The sequence below is a fragment of the Channa argus genome, chromosome 3 (genome assembly GCF_033026475.1).
Source record: "Channa argus isolate prfri chromosome 3, Channa argus male v1.0, whole genome shotgun sequence".
Taxonomy (NCBI): domain Eukaryota; kingdom Metazoa; phylum Chordata; class Actinopteri; order Anabantiformes; family Channidae; genus Channa; species Channa argus.
In genome coordinates, this window is record NC_090199.1 from 14,612,720 (window position 1) to 14,631,843 (window position 19,124).

At 39.0% G+C, this 19,124-nt stretch overlaps 2 protein-coding genes across 3 annotated transcripts in view; one reads left to right on the forward strand and one right to left on the reverse strand.

Moving 5' to 3' along the window:
• doc2g (double C2-like domains, gamma) overlaps positions 1–13,472 on the forward strand; it is a 31,127-nt gene extending 17,655 nt beyond the window's left edge. For both annotated transcript variants that reach the window (XM_067497862.1, XM_067497861.1), the window contains exons 9-11: positions 6,251–6,332; positions 6,586–6,682; positions 10,422–13,472. In XM_067497862.1, the coding sequence (XP_067353963.1) occupies positions 6,251–6,332; positions 6,586–6,682; positions 10,422–10,561 (319 nt within the window). In that variant the 3' untranslated portion in view covers positions 10,562–13,472. The remainder of the gene's footprint in view (positions 1–6,250; positions 6,333–6,585; positions 6,683–10,421) is intronic.
• An 84-nt stretch (positions 13,473–13,556) lies between these two features.
• On the reverse strand, positions 13,557–18,536 carry serping1 (serpin peptidase inhibitor, clade G (C1 inhibitor), member 1). Its single transcript, XM_067497860.1, has 11 exons — positions 18,384–18,536; positions 17,999–18,046; positions 17,442–17,550; positions 17,191–17,343; positions 16,769–17,059; positions 16,430–16,645; positions 15,443–15,586; positions 15,101–15,304; positions 14,877–15,016; positions 14,307–14,529; positions 13,557–14,075 (listed from the first exon to the last, which is right to left on the reverse strand). The coding sequence occupies exons 1-11, from the start codon at positions 18,459–18,461 to the stop codon at positions 13,825–13,827; spliced, it is 1,857 nt and encodes a 618-aa protein (XP_067353961.1). The 5' UTR covers positions 18,462–18,536; the 3' UTR covers positions 13,557–13,824.
• Between the last annotated feature and the right edge of the window lie 588 nt (positions 18,537–19,124).

A 19,124-nucleotide genomic window follows, 5' to 3' on the forward strand; every position in this document is an offset into this window, starting at 1 on the left:
TCGGAATCTGTGATTAAAAGCGATTTTGATGCCAGCTACTCTTTATCCATGCAGTGTATTTCTCTCACTCTGTGTGTGTGTGTGTGTGTGTGTGTGTGTGTGTGTGTGTGTGTGTGTGTGTGTGTGTGTGTGTGTGTGTGTGTGTGTGTGTGTGTGTGTGACATTTGTGCATTTGTCCAGAAGGCTTTTTTCTGATTGGTCTTTTCTCTCTGCGACTCTCAATCAGCCTACTTGAGAAGTATCTCAGAATTAATTTATCTTCTATTTAAGAGGACACATTAGTGTTGTGACGATACATGAAATGCCCTTTTCTTCTCTTCCTCTGCTCTTCACACATGTAAAAAAAAGTTGTATCAGGAAAAAGACATGTTAAAGCAGAAAAAAAAAAGGAGAAACCTGTCAGATATTTCTTGCTGACCACGCACACTGCCATGCTTTACACTTTGTTCTCGCTCTCTCGTTTTCCCTCTGAAGACTTGTGTGAAGTGAAAATCCTGACTCCTCGCTGCAGCAAGCATATATTTAGCTCCTCTTTTCCAATTGTCACTTTTTTTTTCACTTTTTTTTGCATCTCTGTGTCATAACTTTGCTGGTTTGCCTCCTGTTTTTAACACCAGCTGGCAACTGTTTTTTTCCCTCATTCACAGGGATGCTCTCATTCTTTCATTTGTCCCCCTCTAACCAAAAGTTGTTGTAAGGATGCTTTATGATACCAAAATATCCAAACCCTGACCCATTAGAAAGCTGTCATTTTTTCATGCGATTATGCAATGTGGCACCTTTTACATGTAAGGGTGTTTGTCATCAAGTGAGATGTGAAAATAATAATAATCATCTGCTACTCACTTCATAAAATGTAGAGTTCAGAGTGTTATTGCAGTTTAGTTTCCTGTTCAAGTCTGCCCTGACTTCACACTTCATTAGATATAATTGTCACATACACAAAACAACTTGAAAGGCTCGACATCTTAGGGGATATACTCATTTATCTTTCACTGATGCAACAGCATCTTGTTCACGTGTCATAGCATAAAGATATGGACTGAGTTTCTCATCTATCTCTTAGAAAGAACTTGAACAAGCATATTTGCCCAAATGGAAAGCTGTTCCATCCTAAAGCTAAAGCTTCAGTGTAAAGGTCAAATTTAAACAAAGAAAAATGGACTTAAATATGTTTCTCTAACGTTGCCTAACGTTGCAAAAATCTGACACGGCCATAAATAAATCGAAACTGTTATTCATTATACTGGTTGTGCTAGTTTCCAAGACATTGAAAATAAAGTAAAATCCACAGTCCAGCACAAAAATGTTTTTAGTCTAACTCAAGTACCTGGTTAGTCACATGTTCTATACTGTCTTTTACTGAGCCAGGTTTAGGGATTGTAACAGAAAGAGGAAATCTGCAATCTTACTCTAGGAAGACAGTAACAGTAGATAACATGTCAGCTAAAATAACACAGCGTATTGATATTCATATGAAAAGTGGGATATGAAAAGTGTCTTTAGTGTTCTGTTGGACAGGGGACACCTTGGGTACTCTGACTGGTCTGGGGCTAACAATATGAGGCTGATACCTGATACCTGTTGATCATGGCCATAATTAAATGTTTCCCATGCTGACCCCTGTCCGTCACAGCATTTGTGGTTGCAAGGGACAACAGCAAATCATTTATATGATTAGAACTGACCACTTTTAACACTAGTTGTCTTTGCTTGCTTATATTGCCACACATAGAAAAACAAAATCACTCTTCTGAACAGTATTTTAAACCCAATCATGGCTGTCAGTTCTTGTGAACCTTATCAGTCAGTGGTGGCTGGTGACTCAGAGCAAAAAGGAGAAGAATACAGCACAGAAATGTATGGTTAGTTAGCTTACTGTATCCTGCTGTGAAAAACCTAAATTTTTAAGGGAAGTGGCTTACAAAAGGGGATAATCCTCCCTATCTCTGTGGACCAGCCTCCCATTTTATGAATTATTCTTCACATTGAATTTTCTATGGTAATTTAAGCATAGTTTGGTTGCTGGTGTACCGAATATAGTTTTATTCATGCTATCAGTACGATGAATGTTGTTGTCAAATAATGTTTTGTTATTGTGGAAATTGGAATTCCCTTGTCTGAGCTGCCTCAGAGCCATATGTAAAATGTGATTTGGCACAGCTTGGACTGAGATGTCTTGCAGGGTTGCACCTCACCCGCTCATATGCTGCTGGTCAAATAGAGGCTTTGTTTGGCTGCCTCTCTCAACAGATCTGTTCTTTTCTTCCAGTTTACCTTTTCTTCTCATGAGAAGGCAGGCAGATGAATGTATAATCACCAGGTATTTTGGAGGTTAAATGCTGATTAGCTTATGGAGAAAATGACCTTTGATGTTGCACCAAACAATAAGACATTGTCTAGTAACATTTTATGAGGTGAAACTTGACATTAAAATGAAACATTACTGGGCTTTTCTAGGTAGGTTTACTACTCTTAACTATTTATTCTAATGCTTTTTGTTCAGCAAATGTTGGGCGATGGTGACGAAAGTTGCACACTGTGGAAAGTTTGAAGTTCTATAAATCTGGTGATCAGCCAACTTCGACTCAGCGTTTTATGAAGCCTTCAGTTTATCTAAGCTCTGCAGAGTATTTTAGTGTCCTCAATCTCATTGTTTTGGTTTCGAGAGCAGCAAAATTTGATTCACTGTCACTGCTATCATCTTTATTTTCACCCACAGCAGGCAGCTATTATCAGTGGAAAAACTCCCAATGAACTCGACACAACTCACCCAGCAAGAAAATACAGCTTTTAGCAGCTGAAGAGCCACATGTTCTCTTCAGGAGTTAGTGAAGAGCAAAAGCCAGAAACATACATTCACCGGGTGTCCAGAAATATAACTCCAAATGAAAGATAATGCTTTTCCGTGGCAGTGGGATGTGTAAATAAGCAACTATTTCATAACACATCCACCTTGAAAATATATCTCTGTTAGGTTTATAGCATGTTCTGCTGCCTACTGACCACAAAACTTAATAAATGCAGGTTTAATTCAGGTCAGCAACAGAATGAGATTATTTTTTTGTACAGTTACTTTTTAAAGCAGAGATGTGTATCTTTTGTCTCTTATTCAGGGCGTCTTTCATCCTGGGGCTCCTCAACTTAAAATTATGAACAATTATTGTTTAGTTATTCAATTCAATTCAATTCAACTTTATTTATATAGCGCCAATTTACAACAAAGTCATCTCAAGGCACTTTACAGAATAAAGTCCAGACTACACAAGTATGTAGAAGTAACCCAACAAATCCCCCTTGAGCAAGCCCTAGGCAACAGTGGAGAGGAAAAACTCCCTTTAATGGGAGAAACCTCCAGCAGAACCAGGCTCAGGGTGGGCGGCCATCTGCCTTGACCGGTTGGGGTGAGTGGAAAGTGGAGAAAGAAAAGAAAAGAGCAACGAAAAGCAACAACAAAACAACAACAAAAAGCAACAACAAGAAAAGCAACAACAACAACAAAAAAAAAGCAACAACAAAGCATTGTACAGGTTGTAGGACACAGAATTAATGGCATACAGTGGTGACAAATAAATCTATAGAGAAAAGCTAGTTAGGGTTGAGTGAGGAGTTTTAACTATAAGCTTTATCAAAAAGGAAAGTTTTAAGCCTAGTCTTAAAAGTAGAGAGGGTGTCTGCTCCCCGAATTTGGATTGGAAGCCGGTTCCACAGGAGAGGAGCTTGATAGCTAAAGGCTCTGCCTCCCATTCTACTTTTGCAAACTCTGGGAACCACAAGTAGGCCTGTATTTTGGGATCGAAGTGGTCTAATCGGGCGATAACGGACTATGAGATCTTTTAAATATGATGGAGCTTGACCATTAAGAGCTTTGTATGTAAGGAGGAGGGTTTTGAACTCTATTCTAGATTTTATGGGAAGCCAATGAAGAGAAGCTAGTGAAGGTGAAATATGATCTCTCTTTCCTAATCCAGTCAGCACTCTTGCTGCAGCATTTTGGATTAATTGAAGGCTTTTTAGAGAGTTATTAGGACACCCCAGAAGTAGGGAATTACAGTAGTCCAACCTAACAGTAACAAATGCATGGGCAAGTTTTTCGGCATCACTTTGAGACAGGATGCTTCTAATTTTAGCAATGTTCCGTAGGTGGAAGAAGGCTGTTCTAGAGATTTGTCTTATATGTGACATAAACGCCAAATCTTGGTCAAAGATAACTCCAAGGTTCCTCACCGTAGTACTAGAGGCCAAAGTTATGTCATCTAAAGTAACTATATTGTTAGACAGCATTTTTCTCATGTTTTTAGGCCCAAAGAGGATGATTTCAGTTTTGTCTGAATTTAGAATCAGGAAATTGTAGGACATCCAGGTCTTTATGTCTTTTAGACATGCTTCAAGTTTGGCTAATTGGTTAGTATCTTCTGGTTTCACAGATAAATAGAGCTGGGTATCATCTGCATAGCAGTGGAAGGTTATGGAATGTTTCCTAATAATTTTGCCTAAAGGTGACATGTACAGATTAAAAAGTATTGGTCCTAACACAGAGCCCTGTGGAACTCCATAGCTAACTTTGGTGCATAAAGAAGAGTCATCATTAACATGAACAAGTTGGAATCTGTCTGACAGATAAGATTTAAACCAATGTAATGTGGTTCCTTTAATCCCAAATCCATGTTCTAGTCTCTGTAATAAAATGTTGTGGTCAATGGTGTCAAATGCGGCACTAAGGTCTAGTAAGACGAGTACAGACACAAGTCGATTATCTGAAGCCAGGAGAAGATCATTGGAGACTTTTACCAGTGCTGTTTCTGTACTATGATGAGCTCTAAATCCTGACTGAAAGTCATCATACAAATTATTCCTGTAAAGGTGATCACATAATTGTTTTGCAACTACTTTTTCAAGGATTTTAGAAATAAACGGGAGATTTGATATTGGTCTATAGTTGGCTAAATCACCTGGATCAAGACAAGGTTTTTTAAGTAATGGTTTGATTACAGCAACTTTATAAGCCTTTGGTACATAGCCAGTTTCTAAAGATAGGTTAAGCAAATCTAATCTGTTATAACTGTAGATTGTTTTTTGTTTCATAATCCTGAGTTTAGCAGATCATCTCAAATTATGAACAATTACATTTTTAGTTTTGACAGCAAAGTCAAGACTTTGTGCCACCACCTTGTATTCCTTCTCCTCCTCCTCGGGCTCCTGTTCCTCCTCTACCTCTATCTCTCACTCCTTTACTCGCTCTGATTCCGGCTCTGCGGTGACAGCCTCAAGCTCATCTCATGCATCAGCTGTCAGGCCAGGATTCGTCACTGGCAGAGGGAGGCTGGATGAGTGAGATATCTCACCGCCCAAACATCTTGACTTGGAATTTATGCTGATGATGACTCCCATTGCCCTCTAGGGATCCTTCTGTTGCCTCTTTGCTGGAGTGTGCAGTACACTGCTTATGAACTGGATGCAGTTGTCCTGCTTCACACTGTCCCTGCTTATGTTTAGAAGACTTCTGGGTCACAACATTGCAAACTTTAAATCTCCCATTGTTTCTGCGATTTTTAGTGTCAGTGAAAAACAATAATGTATTAATTACTTTCAACTCAGAAATGGTCGCAGCAGCTTAGTGGGTAGGCAATGGGTAGAGTGGCAGCCTGCTGACCATAGAGTTGGAAGTCCACGCCCAGCTCTTCCTGACCACATATCGAAGACACTGAACCCTCAATAACCCATTCCCAACCCCTAGCCATGTAGTGCCGGTCCCAAGCCCGGTAGAAATTAGGGAGAGTTGTGTCAGGAAGGGCATCCAAAATACCCAAAATACTTTCAACTCAGAAATAAGAAATTTAAAGGGGTAAAATGCCCTTCAGGATCTCTGCAAATCAATACATATCTTTTTCCCCTTACCAGCACCTAAAGCTCACTAATTAACGCATCCTAAACTATGCAATTTCGGCGATTCGTGCAAAAATAGAAATGTAGCATACTAGTTTCCTCCTATTTCTGGGCTTGTGCTAAAATAAGCTAAAATAAATATTAAAATAAGCTTTTAAGCTCAATTTTTAACAAAGAGTCAGTTTTCTCAAGTGGCTCTAAACAAGAAAGCAAACTATGGCAAGGCTCATTTCTCAAACTATATCCGTTCAAAACATGTGCTCTCATGTGTTGAAAGTGTTTAGAAGAATGTCAAAGATCCCAGTGATTTTATGCCCAATTCAGATTTTGCTTGTGTGTGTGTTTTTGTTTCTCCATCTCTTAGAGTCTTGCAACCAGATATGGGGAAAAAGTCCAAGTACAAGACTTCAGTGAAGAAAAAGACTCTGAACCCTGAATTCAATGAGGTGAAGATTGGTCTAGAAATAACCTCAATGCACCCAACAATTTATTAAATTTCTCTACTTAGCTCAAATTACTTTAGTTTGTGTAAAGCAATTAAGCTTAGCTTTTTTTATAATTACTTCAAATTTGACACCTTCTTGCACCTTCTTCTCATCCTCTATCTGACAATGTTCTAAATTACAAATTCAGCTCCGTTCAGCCCTTGTGTTCATGAATCATTAATTCTAAATATGCTCATGTGTGCCACCTGCACAGGAGTTTTCATATGAAGTGTCCCTGGACCTGCTGGCAAAGAAAACCCTGGAGATCTCTGTGTGGGACTACGACTTGGGAATGAGCAACGACTTTATAGGTAGGCTAAAAGAAAAACTGCTATGTGGAGTGGAGGACTAGAGAGAGAAGCAGCAGCAGCAAAGTGTGGCTGCACAAGAGTGTTTGAATGAAAGCGGTGCAATTGCAGACATTAAAACAAGGCAGAGCGTGGGTGGAGAGAGGAGTAAAAAAACAAAAAACAAAAAGCAGAGCGATGAGGGATAATTATGAGAATTGAGGAGTGCGACTGAGAGAGCATAGGAGAGTTTGAGTGAAAAAGGAAATGGAGAGACATTAGAAAGCCAAAAGGATCTTTTCACTGGATCCCAGTTCTTCATAGTCTTGGCACATCAGATTGCTGCTGATTCATCAGACTGCTAAACAGTTCTGGATTGGCCTGATGCGTATATCACAGTCATGGAGCACACGGGAGTTTATAGAGTGGGGAACGACTGGGGAGTCAGTGAGAATGGATTACCACCATATGAGCTTGAAGACCTTCAGATCAAAGCATTTTATTTATGTGTCTTATGTGTTTGTGCTTGCATGTGTGTGAGGCAGTGGGTGGGTAATTTGGCAGGAGACACTCTGTGTTTAGATAAACCAAGTGAGTTATTACCCCTGCTGCGAGAAAAGGCCATCAGTCTAACACGCAGCTCCAGATAACAGCCATTCCCTTGACCATTATCATTAAAGGTTTAGCTACAGCAGCCTGCCAGTTACATTAATTGGAGCTGGGAGAAAAATGACATAAAGAGAAGAATGGTGAGAACAAGTTGATGAACACGCCGAACCAACACCATCCCAGTACACTAGTTTAAGACTGAGAGCAATAATAAGCAGGCGAATAGGCTCAAGCAGAAGATATAGATGGTGTCAAATGGTAAAAGGTGAAATTTTACTATTACACTGAGCAGAAAACTGAACAATGAGAAGAAAGTACATGGGAAGGCACAGGCAATAAATCAAGTGGATGACTTGAGGGAGCAATCGATACACAAAGGGAGAAATATTATCTTTAACACAAACTAAATCTTAACCTCTGATTTTGAGTCAGGCATGTTTGTGTTTGTGTTTACAGTGTGTTACATTACAGAAATGTAATGCACGCTAAAGAAGTTAAGACTTTTAGCACACTTCAATCAAGATCAGGTGCCTAAGTGACATACATCCTGTTTTTAAATTACGGCAAAAACGCCACAGAGAGTACACCATCTTTGCTGTGCAGGCTCAGTTTATGGTAAGCTGTGGAGAAGCAGCTAAAACATGAGGGAAATCCCTGCGAATAATAAAGAGCTCAAAGGCTGGATATGTTTCACCTCCACACACCAAAAAAAGCTGCACAAGTGGTCATGCTTGATGAACTCATTGGACATTTATAAAAACTGTCAGACGTAGAGGTCAAACAGGAGGAGGAAAAGTGTGCGGAGAGAATTATTCAGCTGCTATTTGATGATCCCACAGGAACTTTGAAGCACTTTGATGTCCCCAGGTCTACAGTTCTCTTAGATACTTGGTCCCCGCAGGTGAAGCAGAAAAATAAGCACTCAGACATCAGGATTAAACCTGTGTGAGTCTTGGCAGACTGTGTGTCAGCCCAAGCCTCATCTATGTCATCTCCTCCTGCACCGTTTCCTCATCCTTCTTCTGTCCCCCAACACATGTCAAGATTGCTGACCATTCATTTGTCACTAGCAATCCGCAGACTCAGGAAGAGCTCTATCGATCTTTGTTTGGACGTGGTGGGAGTGTTGTGGGTCCAGGGGTGGAGGTGACAAAGCCCTGTGCGTGATTATCCTATTGAAACTCTGTCCTAGCTGTCTGTCTGTGTGGTAGAGAAAGACCTAAAGGTTGCTCCATTCAGTGTTAAACTCAGAATAGTCCCAGATCAACAATTGAGCCTTGTTGGCTCTGTTATTTTTCAAGGCGCTGTTTGTAGCCAGCATTGCAAAAATACCGTGTTTAAAATGTCACGCTCCATTGACTGTACAATCACAGCCATTGAATTGCTTTGTAATAACCTCGTTACGACAACTGCCTGCATCTTTCTGTCTTACTGTCTCCCTCTCCACCAACGCCTCCATCACCTCTGCTCCCTTTCACCTGAGTCACTTCCTGCTTCTCTGCATATTTATTCACCCAGCCACCGCATGCAGAGTTTTCAGACCATATTCCCTGAACAAGTGCTTCTTTATAAAACCTATGCTTCTCATAATGCCTCCTGACTGTTTAAGTTAAGGATTTATTGAAATATTTCTCTCAGATGTGTACTTCCTTCTTTGCTTCATGACTGTCCACCTGTCAAATAATAATGGTCTTACTGTGCATGAATGTTGATGTTTTTTATTGCCAAAGCTCGATTACATAGGGGTGAAAACTAGATTTTAACAATACCACTATTGTTTGTCAGTTTGTCCCACCTGTTTGTTGCTATTTTCTGATTTCACAATTGGTGGCAAGTCCTGTACATACCACAGTTTGTAGGTTACTTGTGCTTGAGTATTTCTTTTTAATGTAACATTGTAGTTTTTACTCCACTATACAAGCTGTAATTACTAGCTGTCTTTCAGATTAGGACTTTCCATACAAGCATACAACACAATTTTAAAGTAAAATAAAAGAAAAACAATTAAAGTGATGACCCTACAAAAAGCAGTATCTTGTTGGTTTGTTGATATGCCAGATACATCTCAGCCATTTAAACAACATAAAAACACAAAAATGTATAACATTTTAACAGAAATGAGCAGCCCAATTGTGTAAAGGAACAGAGTTGAACAGAATAAAAATGATGCTCGTTATGCAAAGTAGGGATGTATACAAAGCAGGCAGTTAACATTCAATAAGCAGTCGTAAGAATACAATGAGTGCAGGGAGTTAAACATGGCAACACATAATCACATTACATAAACCTGGAAGAATACAGTGACCAACACAGAAAGGAACTGAAACACAAACACACAGTGAGGAGGTATGATGACAGGTCCAGTTTTCTATCCAAGTTTTAAAATTATATGCAAAGGAATGGTAATTGTCACTAGGTTGAGTGGTGTATTTGATGGAGGTCCCACAACTGGAAAGCTCTTATTGTTAAGGCTGTTAGGTAAAGAGATGTTTTCCGGTCCATCCTGTCTTTTTACGTTTAACATTGAGGACGTTAGAGATTTTAAATATAAAAAAGAAATTCATATACACATTGTACATGGTTTTTCAATGGTTCAAGAACACATGGTTAGAGATTGTGTTATGGCTGTAAAAGGATGGAAATAAACCTTTGCAAAAATCCGTCTTAGCTTATCACTTGATTCATAAACAGAATTTTGTTGAGGAACATAATTTGCTTCACTTTCACTTTGTATTTAAGAGCAGCTTCTTAGTGGTTGTTTGTCATGTACACATATCACTGTTTCATCAGTGTATTTGGACATCTGCTCCACAACAGGCTTAAGGCACTTCATTGATGTGTAAGCAGAAGAGGAGCAAATCCTGTATCATGTCCTGTTACTCTGGCATCTCTCCTTTATTGAGTTCATACTTATAACAAGGAATTGGCTGTTGTAAACATTCATTCTAAAGCCAAACTGCATGGGGTGTAAAGTAATGTTGTAGAGATACACACAGTCTCCAACTCAGGGATAACTCACAAATTAGAGTTAAAAAATGTTGAAGTCTAGCCAACACACCTAATACCAACAGGCCTGACCTTCCTGCTGCAGTTATTTTCTCCTTTAACCACACTGGTGACTCTAAATACTCTGCCTCTCCCTCTCTTGTTTCAGGCGGAGTGGAGCTGGGCATTAATGCAAGTGGTCAGAGACTCAGACACTGGTTCGAGTGTCTCAAAAACAAAGGGAAGAAAGTGGAGTACTGGCACACGCTCACACAGCAAGGAGCCCCGAGCAGCGACAAGCCGGACTAGATTACACAAGACATTGATGCATACATACACATGAAAACACACACGCATACACATATACACACACACACAGATACACATATACTTTTCTCATTGAGCAGTGGTTGAAAACGGAGTACTGCAGTAATAAGAACAAAGGATAAAACATGCAATAATAATGATGGTGAAAATGAAATCTGTCATGTAATGCCAATTACAGCACCAAGTATTAGTATATTATATTCATACTAATATTAGTGATGGTGTAATCTGAACACATTTTTTTAAAAAGTTGAACCAAATTGTGACAATGTCCTCATTAAAGTGTTAACATAACCAAACAATACTCCCAAAATTGTGCTTACTTACCTGACTGTATTGTGGAAGTCGCTCACATTCTGTCTTTAAGCCTTATCTTCTCCTAATGAAGGGATTTGACATGACAGTATTCTAAATTCATTCAGTGAAATGGGCCAATAGTATGTGCACCCTTGTGAATCATAATGTGGTATATAGTTCCAAGAGTGGGGATGTTATAAAATGATGACTCTGTTCTGAGAAATCTCTATTTTAGTGGTGGGTGATCTGATGCAAAACAACACAACATATTATAAAGCACAAAATGATCTATTTGTTGGATTTGTACGTTTACTGTCTCAGTGTTCTTGTTCTAATGTGTTTTCATTGTCTTTCAGTGACAGTAGCTTTCTAAACATCTTCATATCAAACATTAATATGTCAATATATAAGCGTTGTGTGGATGGGTGTGTGGATGGGTGTGTGCATGCTTGTGAGCGTGAGTGTGTGTGTGTGTGTGTGTGTGTGTGTGTGTGTGTGTGTGTGTGTGAGCTTGTGCATGTGCATGAGGACTCTGAGAATAGGAGTGCCTACATTTTCTGTGTTCACACTGAGTGTGGATCTGCATTCACATCCTGCCCCATTTAAAAAGTCCCCAGCCGTCTTCAGAAGCACAGAGGTGTGAAGAAATAATAACAAAGGACAAGATAGAGACACACGAGAGAAACATCATCCTCCACCACCACAGGCCTCAGTGGTGTGAGTGTTCTGGTCTTGAGGACACTTGGCAAGCTGTCAATCATGATTGCCAGACCTTTGCCATTTTCCTCCCATTGCCAGACAGGCTTAGATCACCACAGACTGTCTGGCAACTTTAGGAACAGAATATAATGCATAACCTCTGACTGATCTTTCAGACTTTCTCGATGAAAGGCTAAAGTGCATCTGTGGGAGGTGGAAATGGATATTGCTTTTGGAAGTACTGCTTGTACCTTACTTTCACTGCAGCATTATAAAATAGATTTCAATGGAATCTAAGCAATTTAACTGAGTGACTCCAATTTTTGTCCAACAGAGTCATGTATGATGTAACATTTTCTTCCTGCAGGGCAATATCACAGCAGTAATATATTATTTTGAAATTGGTTCTGTTATCTGATTCATGAGAATACGTTCCTCTAATCCACCCTTACACACCCACAGACACTCTTTCTGCGAAGATTTAAAGAAATACAATAAAAGCAATTTGGCTGAAAATCCATATATCAACCATCAGAAGGGGTCGTTGCTATTGTCAGTTGCTCTTTTTATTCCAATATTGCCGACCTCTTAAATATTAATGTTAGATCCCATCCTCTGAATGGCTGTTTTCTTGTCTGTCAAACACAGGATTGCTTGCTGAACTGTGTGCAGTTAGTAGAAATGCCTGTACGATTTAACCTCAGGAGGTAAAACGAGATAATGCCCTGCATGCAATCACTTTTAGCAGCAGGGGACTGTGGATATTCACAAACCAAGATCCAGGACATTGAGAAACTATGCTTAATTGCAAAATTAACCTGCATGTGTATAATATGTTTTAATATCTCTGCATATTAATAGTGTATGTGGGCTCGCTTTTTGCTGCATTGCTTAAATTTAGTCCGCCTGGTTTCCCTATCACTACTGCTCTGGCCATACACAGATTCACAATAGCACACCCACAGTCAATCAGTGGCCTCTGGCAATAGTCTAACTGTTGAATGGATCTGACTGCTTGTGTTCTTGGTGTCCTTTGACAACCTTGTGAATGTCTCATCATTGAAAGCAAAAAAAAAAAAAAATGCATCCTTCAGTGGTGAGTTAGTAACAGAATTTTAAAAAGGGCTTGGGAATTATACAAGCTTGTAACTAAACCATGTGTTTTACACTAAGCTTAAACACATTTTCCGTTAAACCTTAAATGACTTTAAGAGGAGGGTGGGTTTATTCCGGATTTTCTCTATGCACATCAGAATTCCCAGCACGTCAGCAGTGAGATAATCAAACCAAAACAACATTATAATTTTATCCAAGCATCAAATCTGCGTTTCTGGGAAAATCCTGTACTTTGTTTGGGGTTAGAATGGGTGACAGTGAACTAATAGAGCTAAGATTTCTGGCTGGATGGTAGCTTATTCCTCTCTTTGGATCTGATGGTTTTGTTTACAGTCACCAAATTCTCTGACTCTAGTCTATTGACCCTGCTTTGCTTATGTAATAATTTTATCTGCAATACAGCTGCATGTTTAGCAATCGCCACGAGTGCAACCTTAGCCGATCATTTTGAATGCTGATGTGTTTAGAGTCTGTCATCCATTCAGTCTTTTACCATTAGTGTGTGTTTGTTTGTTTGTGAATACGATGATTCAGGGTATTTTTGCTCAGTTGCTATGCTTTACCAAGCAAGCTATTGCTTTAAAAAAAAAAAAACTTGACTGTCACAGATTTTGACACTTGTCTTCCTTGAATTAATATCAGTGGTAATGATGCAGGAACGCTGAGATTGGAATTTACCACTGCAGTCAGTCCCTGTGTATTCACTGTCAATGTCAATCACACAGTATGGCTGCCATCCTGTGGTGGGTTTGTGTAAGTAAAATAAAATGAAGTCGTTTCAGTAGTCGTCTGTCTTTTTTCAAAATCACATGTGGTCCACACGTTTGTGCTTGTTTGTTCAAACATATAAGACAGGAAACATATGTTATGTAAACGTGTTTATTCACCATCATCTTGGAATGCCTCAGCCTGCGTATGGTTTTGTATGCGTTTTTAACAGGTTCACTGCTCACCTTTTTGTGACCACTTGAAGCAATAATTGATGTTCAGCTAATTGTGTATATATCATGTTTTGAAAAAAGCAACTGCATTCTAAACGGAAGCGTAGTAACACAAAGGAATGGAATATATCAGGAAGGATATCTTTGCTTCCCTCCTGATCATGTGCCTCTGTTACCTCAACAATTTCTCCCTCACTGTGGTTCAGTCACTCTGCCAACAAAGAGTGGCACATTGGCCTCGTCGCTCCACAGCAGCATAATGAAAGGCCGCAGGGCAGAGAAAGTAGGGAAAGAGCGGGAGAATGACGCAGAGGTGACAGCACCAGCCTCCACTCCTTTTTCGGTGAGTGCAAGGAAGGCCCTGTGTCTTGCATCATCCAGGATTATCTTGTCTTCAGAGTAGAGGCCACACAGGTTGGCACCCTCGGAAAGTGACGACAGTCCTGTTTGGATTGTAGGGGGAGAAAAGTCCAGATGGAAACTGAGTGGATCTCATACAGAAAGATCAAAGAGAGACGAGAAGACATATTTCGCAAATTGAACTTAATAGCTATCTGCTGGCTGGTAGAAAAATGAATACACAAGCTGAAAGCATGGGTGATATTCAATATGTGCTATTAATAAGCAGAATTTGAGTGTGACAGACAGATAAGACCATAAAAGATGAAACCTACCCAATTTCTTGAGAAGAATGTTCATGTCTGGCTCGACGTCCAGCTTGATTTGGGGCAGAGTGACATCGATTTGTTGAAGAGGTGTTGTTTTCATGCGTTCTATCATTTGAAGCACAGCTGTGTCCGTCATCCTCTCCTCTACCTGCTGCAGGTGAGTTGCACTGTGAGTGCGAGGCAGCAGGATGTAAAGACTGCTTCCACCGGTGAGAGCAAACTTCGCCACCTGTTGGCAAAATAATAAATCCAGGTGTTTTCAAAGTGTTATACTGTCTGGCTGATTTCACACACTCTAAAACAACTTCATCCCCTAAAGACCCATGTTATAATGTAAAAAAAAAAAGAGTAAATAGTGCAACATTATTGTATTTTGTTTGTCCTATTTGTTGTCTTAAATTAATTTCAAAAATTAGAAACATTTTGGCAAACTGGCATCATTAAGAGTAAACTGAAATGTAGCCTCTCTAAAAATTTATTGGCATGGCATCACAGTATTGCCTTCATACTAAAGATCGCTTTAAGACTTTTCAATAGCTGATTTTTAGATTTTTATCCACGATGTTTGTTTGTTACCTGTGCTTGTAGCTCAACATCATGAGTCATAGCTGCCTTGTATTTCTGCTGATGGAGGACTGGAACCTTTACCAGATCACCATTCATTTTGATGAAGTTTCCTTTCTTTCCTTTCAGCTCAAACTTGACCTGCCACTGACCTGACACACACATAGACACAGTTTATTAGCGCCATCTATTTTCACATGCCCACAGACACATATGTGCACAAACACTTTACTGACCATTAAAGGAGACAGCATTGAGGAGCATCAGCTGTGTATGTGGTGAAACTTTGTCAACCAAATGTGTGATTTTATTTTGGGTTTTGTTTGCCACCCAGCTGTTGATCATCTTTGCATTTTCCTCGCTGTTTTCCAGCAGTTTGGTTGGCTCCGCTTCGTAGAATTGAATGGACTGGTCAATAAAGGACTCACTCACATTTATTCCTGAGAAAAATAAGAGGAAAAAAACACATCAAGCTACAGAGATCTGTTTAGTTTTGATGGCATGCAATCTCCCAATCACATTCTTTGATTGCATTTGTCTTAGTCAAGTGAATGTTTTGTGTGTTTCAATAATAATACCTGGGTTATAGTAGATCTGAGAAGCCATCTGCAAAGAGCTGTCCAACTTCTCTCTCAGCTTCTTTGTGTAAAAATGAACACAGTGGAAATTGTGAGGCACAAAGACTGCCCTCTCAATGGCATTGCGAGTGTCTTCTCTTGCACCTAAGGGTAACACAACAAAGAAAACACATTATAGAAAAATAAATACATTAGAGTGGTATAGAAAGCTGCAAAGTATGCCTGACATTTAATATAAGTGGAGGAAAACTGCTGTGACATTTCAAAGTGGCAAAAGATTTCATGTAGCATCCAAGTCATGCAAAGGTTAGTCGCTTTATTAGGTACACTTGTCTAATGTAATTCAATCCGATACAGCATCTCTGCCATGACTTCTACTTTTGCAATGTTATAATTTCTCAGTTTTTACAATTCTATTCTCTGTTTATCATCGTTTATTATTGAGGGTGGCTCAGTTGGTAGAGTGGTCGCCTACTGACCATAGGGTCAGAGGATCACACCCTGCTCTTCTCGGCACATGTTGAAGTGTTCCTTGGCAAGAAACCGAACACCCAACAACCCATTCCCATCCCCAGCTGCACATTGCCCAAGACCAGTATGAATTGCGGAGGGTTGCAACAGGAAGGGCATCTGGTGTAAAAGCTGTGTCAATTCAACATGTGGACAAATGATGTGCTGTGGTGACCCTGAACTCAAAGGATAAGCCGCGAGGACAAAAAAATAAAATTTATGTCATAATGGGTAGTGGAGTTAAACTGGAGTGCATTGTATTAAGAGGTTCTAATGTTTTGGCCAGAGCTGCTGTATTGGATTTGATTGGATAACAATGGAATGCCGTGCCATTGGACAATACTTTTATAAAAATACCTTTTTATACATTTTTGGTTTTGGTCTTGATAATTTTGAAAAATCTAGAGTACCAACAGACAGAAATATTTAATAAATACTAGTGAGAATTTAATACAAACTGATAAGAAACTTGCTTACCTAACAACAAATGTGTAAGAAGCCCACTGATGCTAACAGGAGAGAAAAGCAGGTTACTAGCGGGATTTAAGGCTCTGAGGTAAGAATACAGCTTCATGGAAAACTCTGTCATGGATTCCTGCAGTATGGGTTCCCCTGTGCGGCTGTTCTCATCTAGGCAGGCCTCCCACGGTGCAGTGAGGTTTTGGCAAGAGTGAGGCTCAGGGGTAGGATCAACTTAAAAAGAAAGTTGAACGGATCATTAAAAATGAGCCTAAATGTTGTATATTCTTTAAAGCAAAGCACTACTTTTTACATAGCATCAAAATAGCAGTACTTAGGAAATGTTACCAAACCTACCATCAATAACAACATTTACAGTGCTCAGCTTCTGCCCATCTTCAGATTCACAGTGGTAAACTCCTCCATCTTCCATGACTGCGTCTCTGAGTAGGACTGTCTGATCACGTTCAAGCGGAAAAAGATGTTCCATTTTGTTATTATTCTCATCTTCAAGATTCAGTTTTGTCTTGCCAGCATTCGTGTCTTTAAACCAGAGTGCATTGTTGTTGACTTGTTGGTCAGTTGGAAAATAGCACGGAAACTTAACATCTGAGCCTGCAGCTGCCTTAATGTTATAGACAGTGGATGCTGTAGTAAGAGACACATGTTTTGGTAAATGTCATATAATATATATCTGTATTAATTTTTAAATCAAATCAAAATGCTCTACTGTCTTTGTGTGTAAATAAAATAAAAATACAGGTATGTGTGCATCTTACCAACAACTGTGATGTCGTATGTGTTTATTAGCTCCATATTGTTCTCCTTCAACAAACACACATACTGGCCCTCGTGGGCAGCAGTTACAGTTGATATAGAGAGAATCAAGCCATCCTTTTTAACTTCCAAGCCAGATGCTAATACATCTTTATCTGTATTAATGGAAAATATCAAACAGGAAAAAAATTTATATCTGTAGTTTTGCAATACAGTAAGAACAGTGATGACAGTTACAGAAATATACTAAAACCATTGAATGTCCAGGTGATAGAAGCTCCAGAAAGGTCAGCTTGAAATGCGAGACATGGCAGCTCCAGGGAGTAACCAGGTATCACCCGGAGATGTGTGCATGAAGAAAGCTGAGCAGAAAAACACCGTGTCAGCAAAGCAAAGCTTACAAATTCAAGGGTGAAAAATGCTGAAAAAAGCCCTGTTGTTAACATATATTCTATATATTGAATATATTCTATTACCTTTAAATTTAGTCACATGTGGCAGTTGCTTATATCCAAAGTGACTATTAACAAGTTGCACTTACAAACCTGTAGCAACTTGGGTTCAGTGTTTTTTTTTAAGCTTGACTTTATTATGGCATTGTTGTTGCACAGCTGCACTTAAATGATAGCACTACTCTTTTTCTATGAACACTTGTTCTATGTGGCCAAGAACAACTGGGAATCACACTGCCAACCCAGCAGTTTAGTGGACATACCAATCTACCTACTGAACCACAGATGACACAAAATATTGTTAAATATTCTGCCTGAGCTTTAAAGAGCTATTTTAACATTTCTCAGGTAGGTTTACCTCAAAAATGAGCTGCAACAAGATGCAATGTATGATCTGTAGTCTCATCTAAACACATAAGAAAGAGTAAAATGAGAAAGGCAAGTTAACAGAGTTGTTATGCAAGTGAGGATTTCAAAATAAATATGGCACCCGGCCGGAAAGAAAGATCAATATGTGGTGCAATCTGTGAAACATAGTTATAATGTCCAACATTAAAACATTCTACAACTGTGACCATTTATTTACAGTATTCATTTGCATTAAGTGCTCCATTGTAAAAAAAAAAAAATACACAAGATAAAGTATAGTTATTTATAACAGTGATGCATAATAATATACTGCCAAAAATATGGCTTTGGTTCAGCGATTAATCAACAAAAAGTCAGAAAAACATGAAACTTACTCTTGACTTCCACAATGTGTCCAAATTCAGTTTTTTACCAGTAATGTTTCTGCTACATCCAACCACTGTTAACTTCATCTACCACCTCTTAATGCTCCCTCAAACTGCAACCATCAATGACTAATCTCTAATTGTTGGTTTAGAGATGTTTGTTTGCATAATGCAGGTCTTCTGACTTTCTGGAAATCACATGATAGCACAAGTTGGCAACAAATACTAAGTGGGATGACTATATTTCTTTAATGTACTTTACTTTTGCCATGTCAACTTTGACAAGTTGAACACAGTAAAATGAGTAGTTGTTTGTATTGACAGAAAACAGTGATGGTACAATTGTGGACTATAATGATAGCAACAACCAACATCTGATGTTTTGAGGAATTAATTATTAAATGAATTAGTAAATTTAGGTTTTTAACATGTTTTTTATGATGCTCTGTCTTTTGTAGCTTTTTGTACACAAGTTATTGTACATGTACAAATTACAAAAGAAGGAAAACAAAAATTTCACTTGTTAGACATAAATTTGTCCCCTGCTGTGACTGATACACTGTAGTTATTTAAGCTTATTACTATATTACTAGCTATACATCAGTGCACAAGTCGCCTAGAGGTTCTTTGCTTTGTCCAGTGATGTCTGTTCCAGTGGGCTGCTAGATCAGAATCTCAAATTGTTGAAGAAATTATCATATTTGATATTTATCTCAATAGTTTTTATCAAAATCTGAACTGCATTTTCTA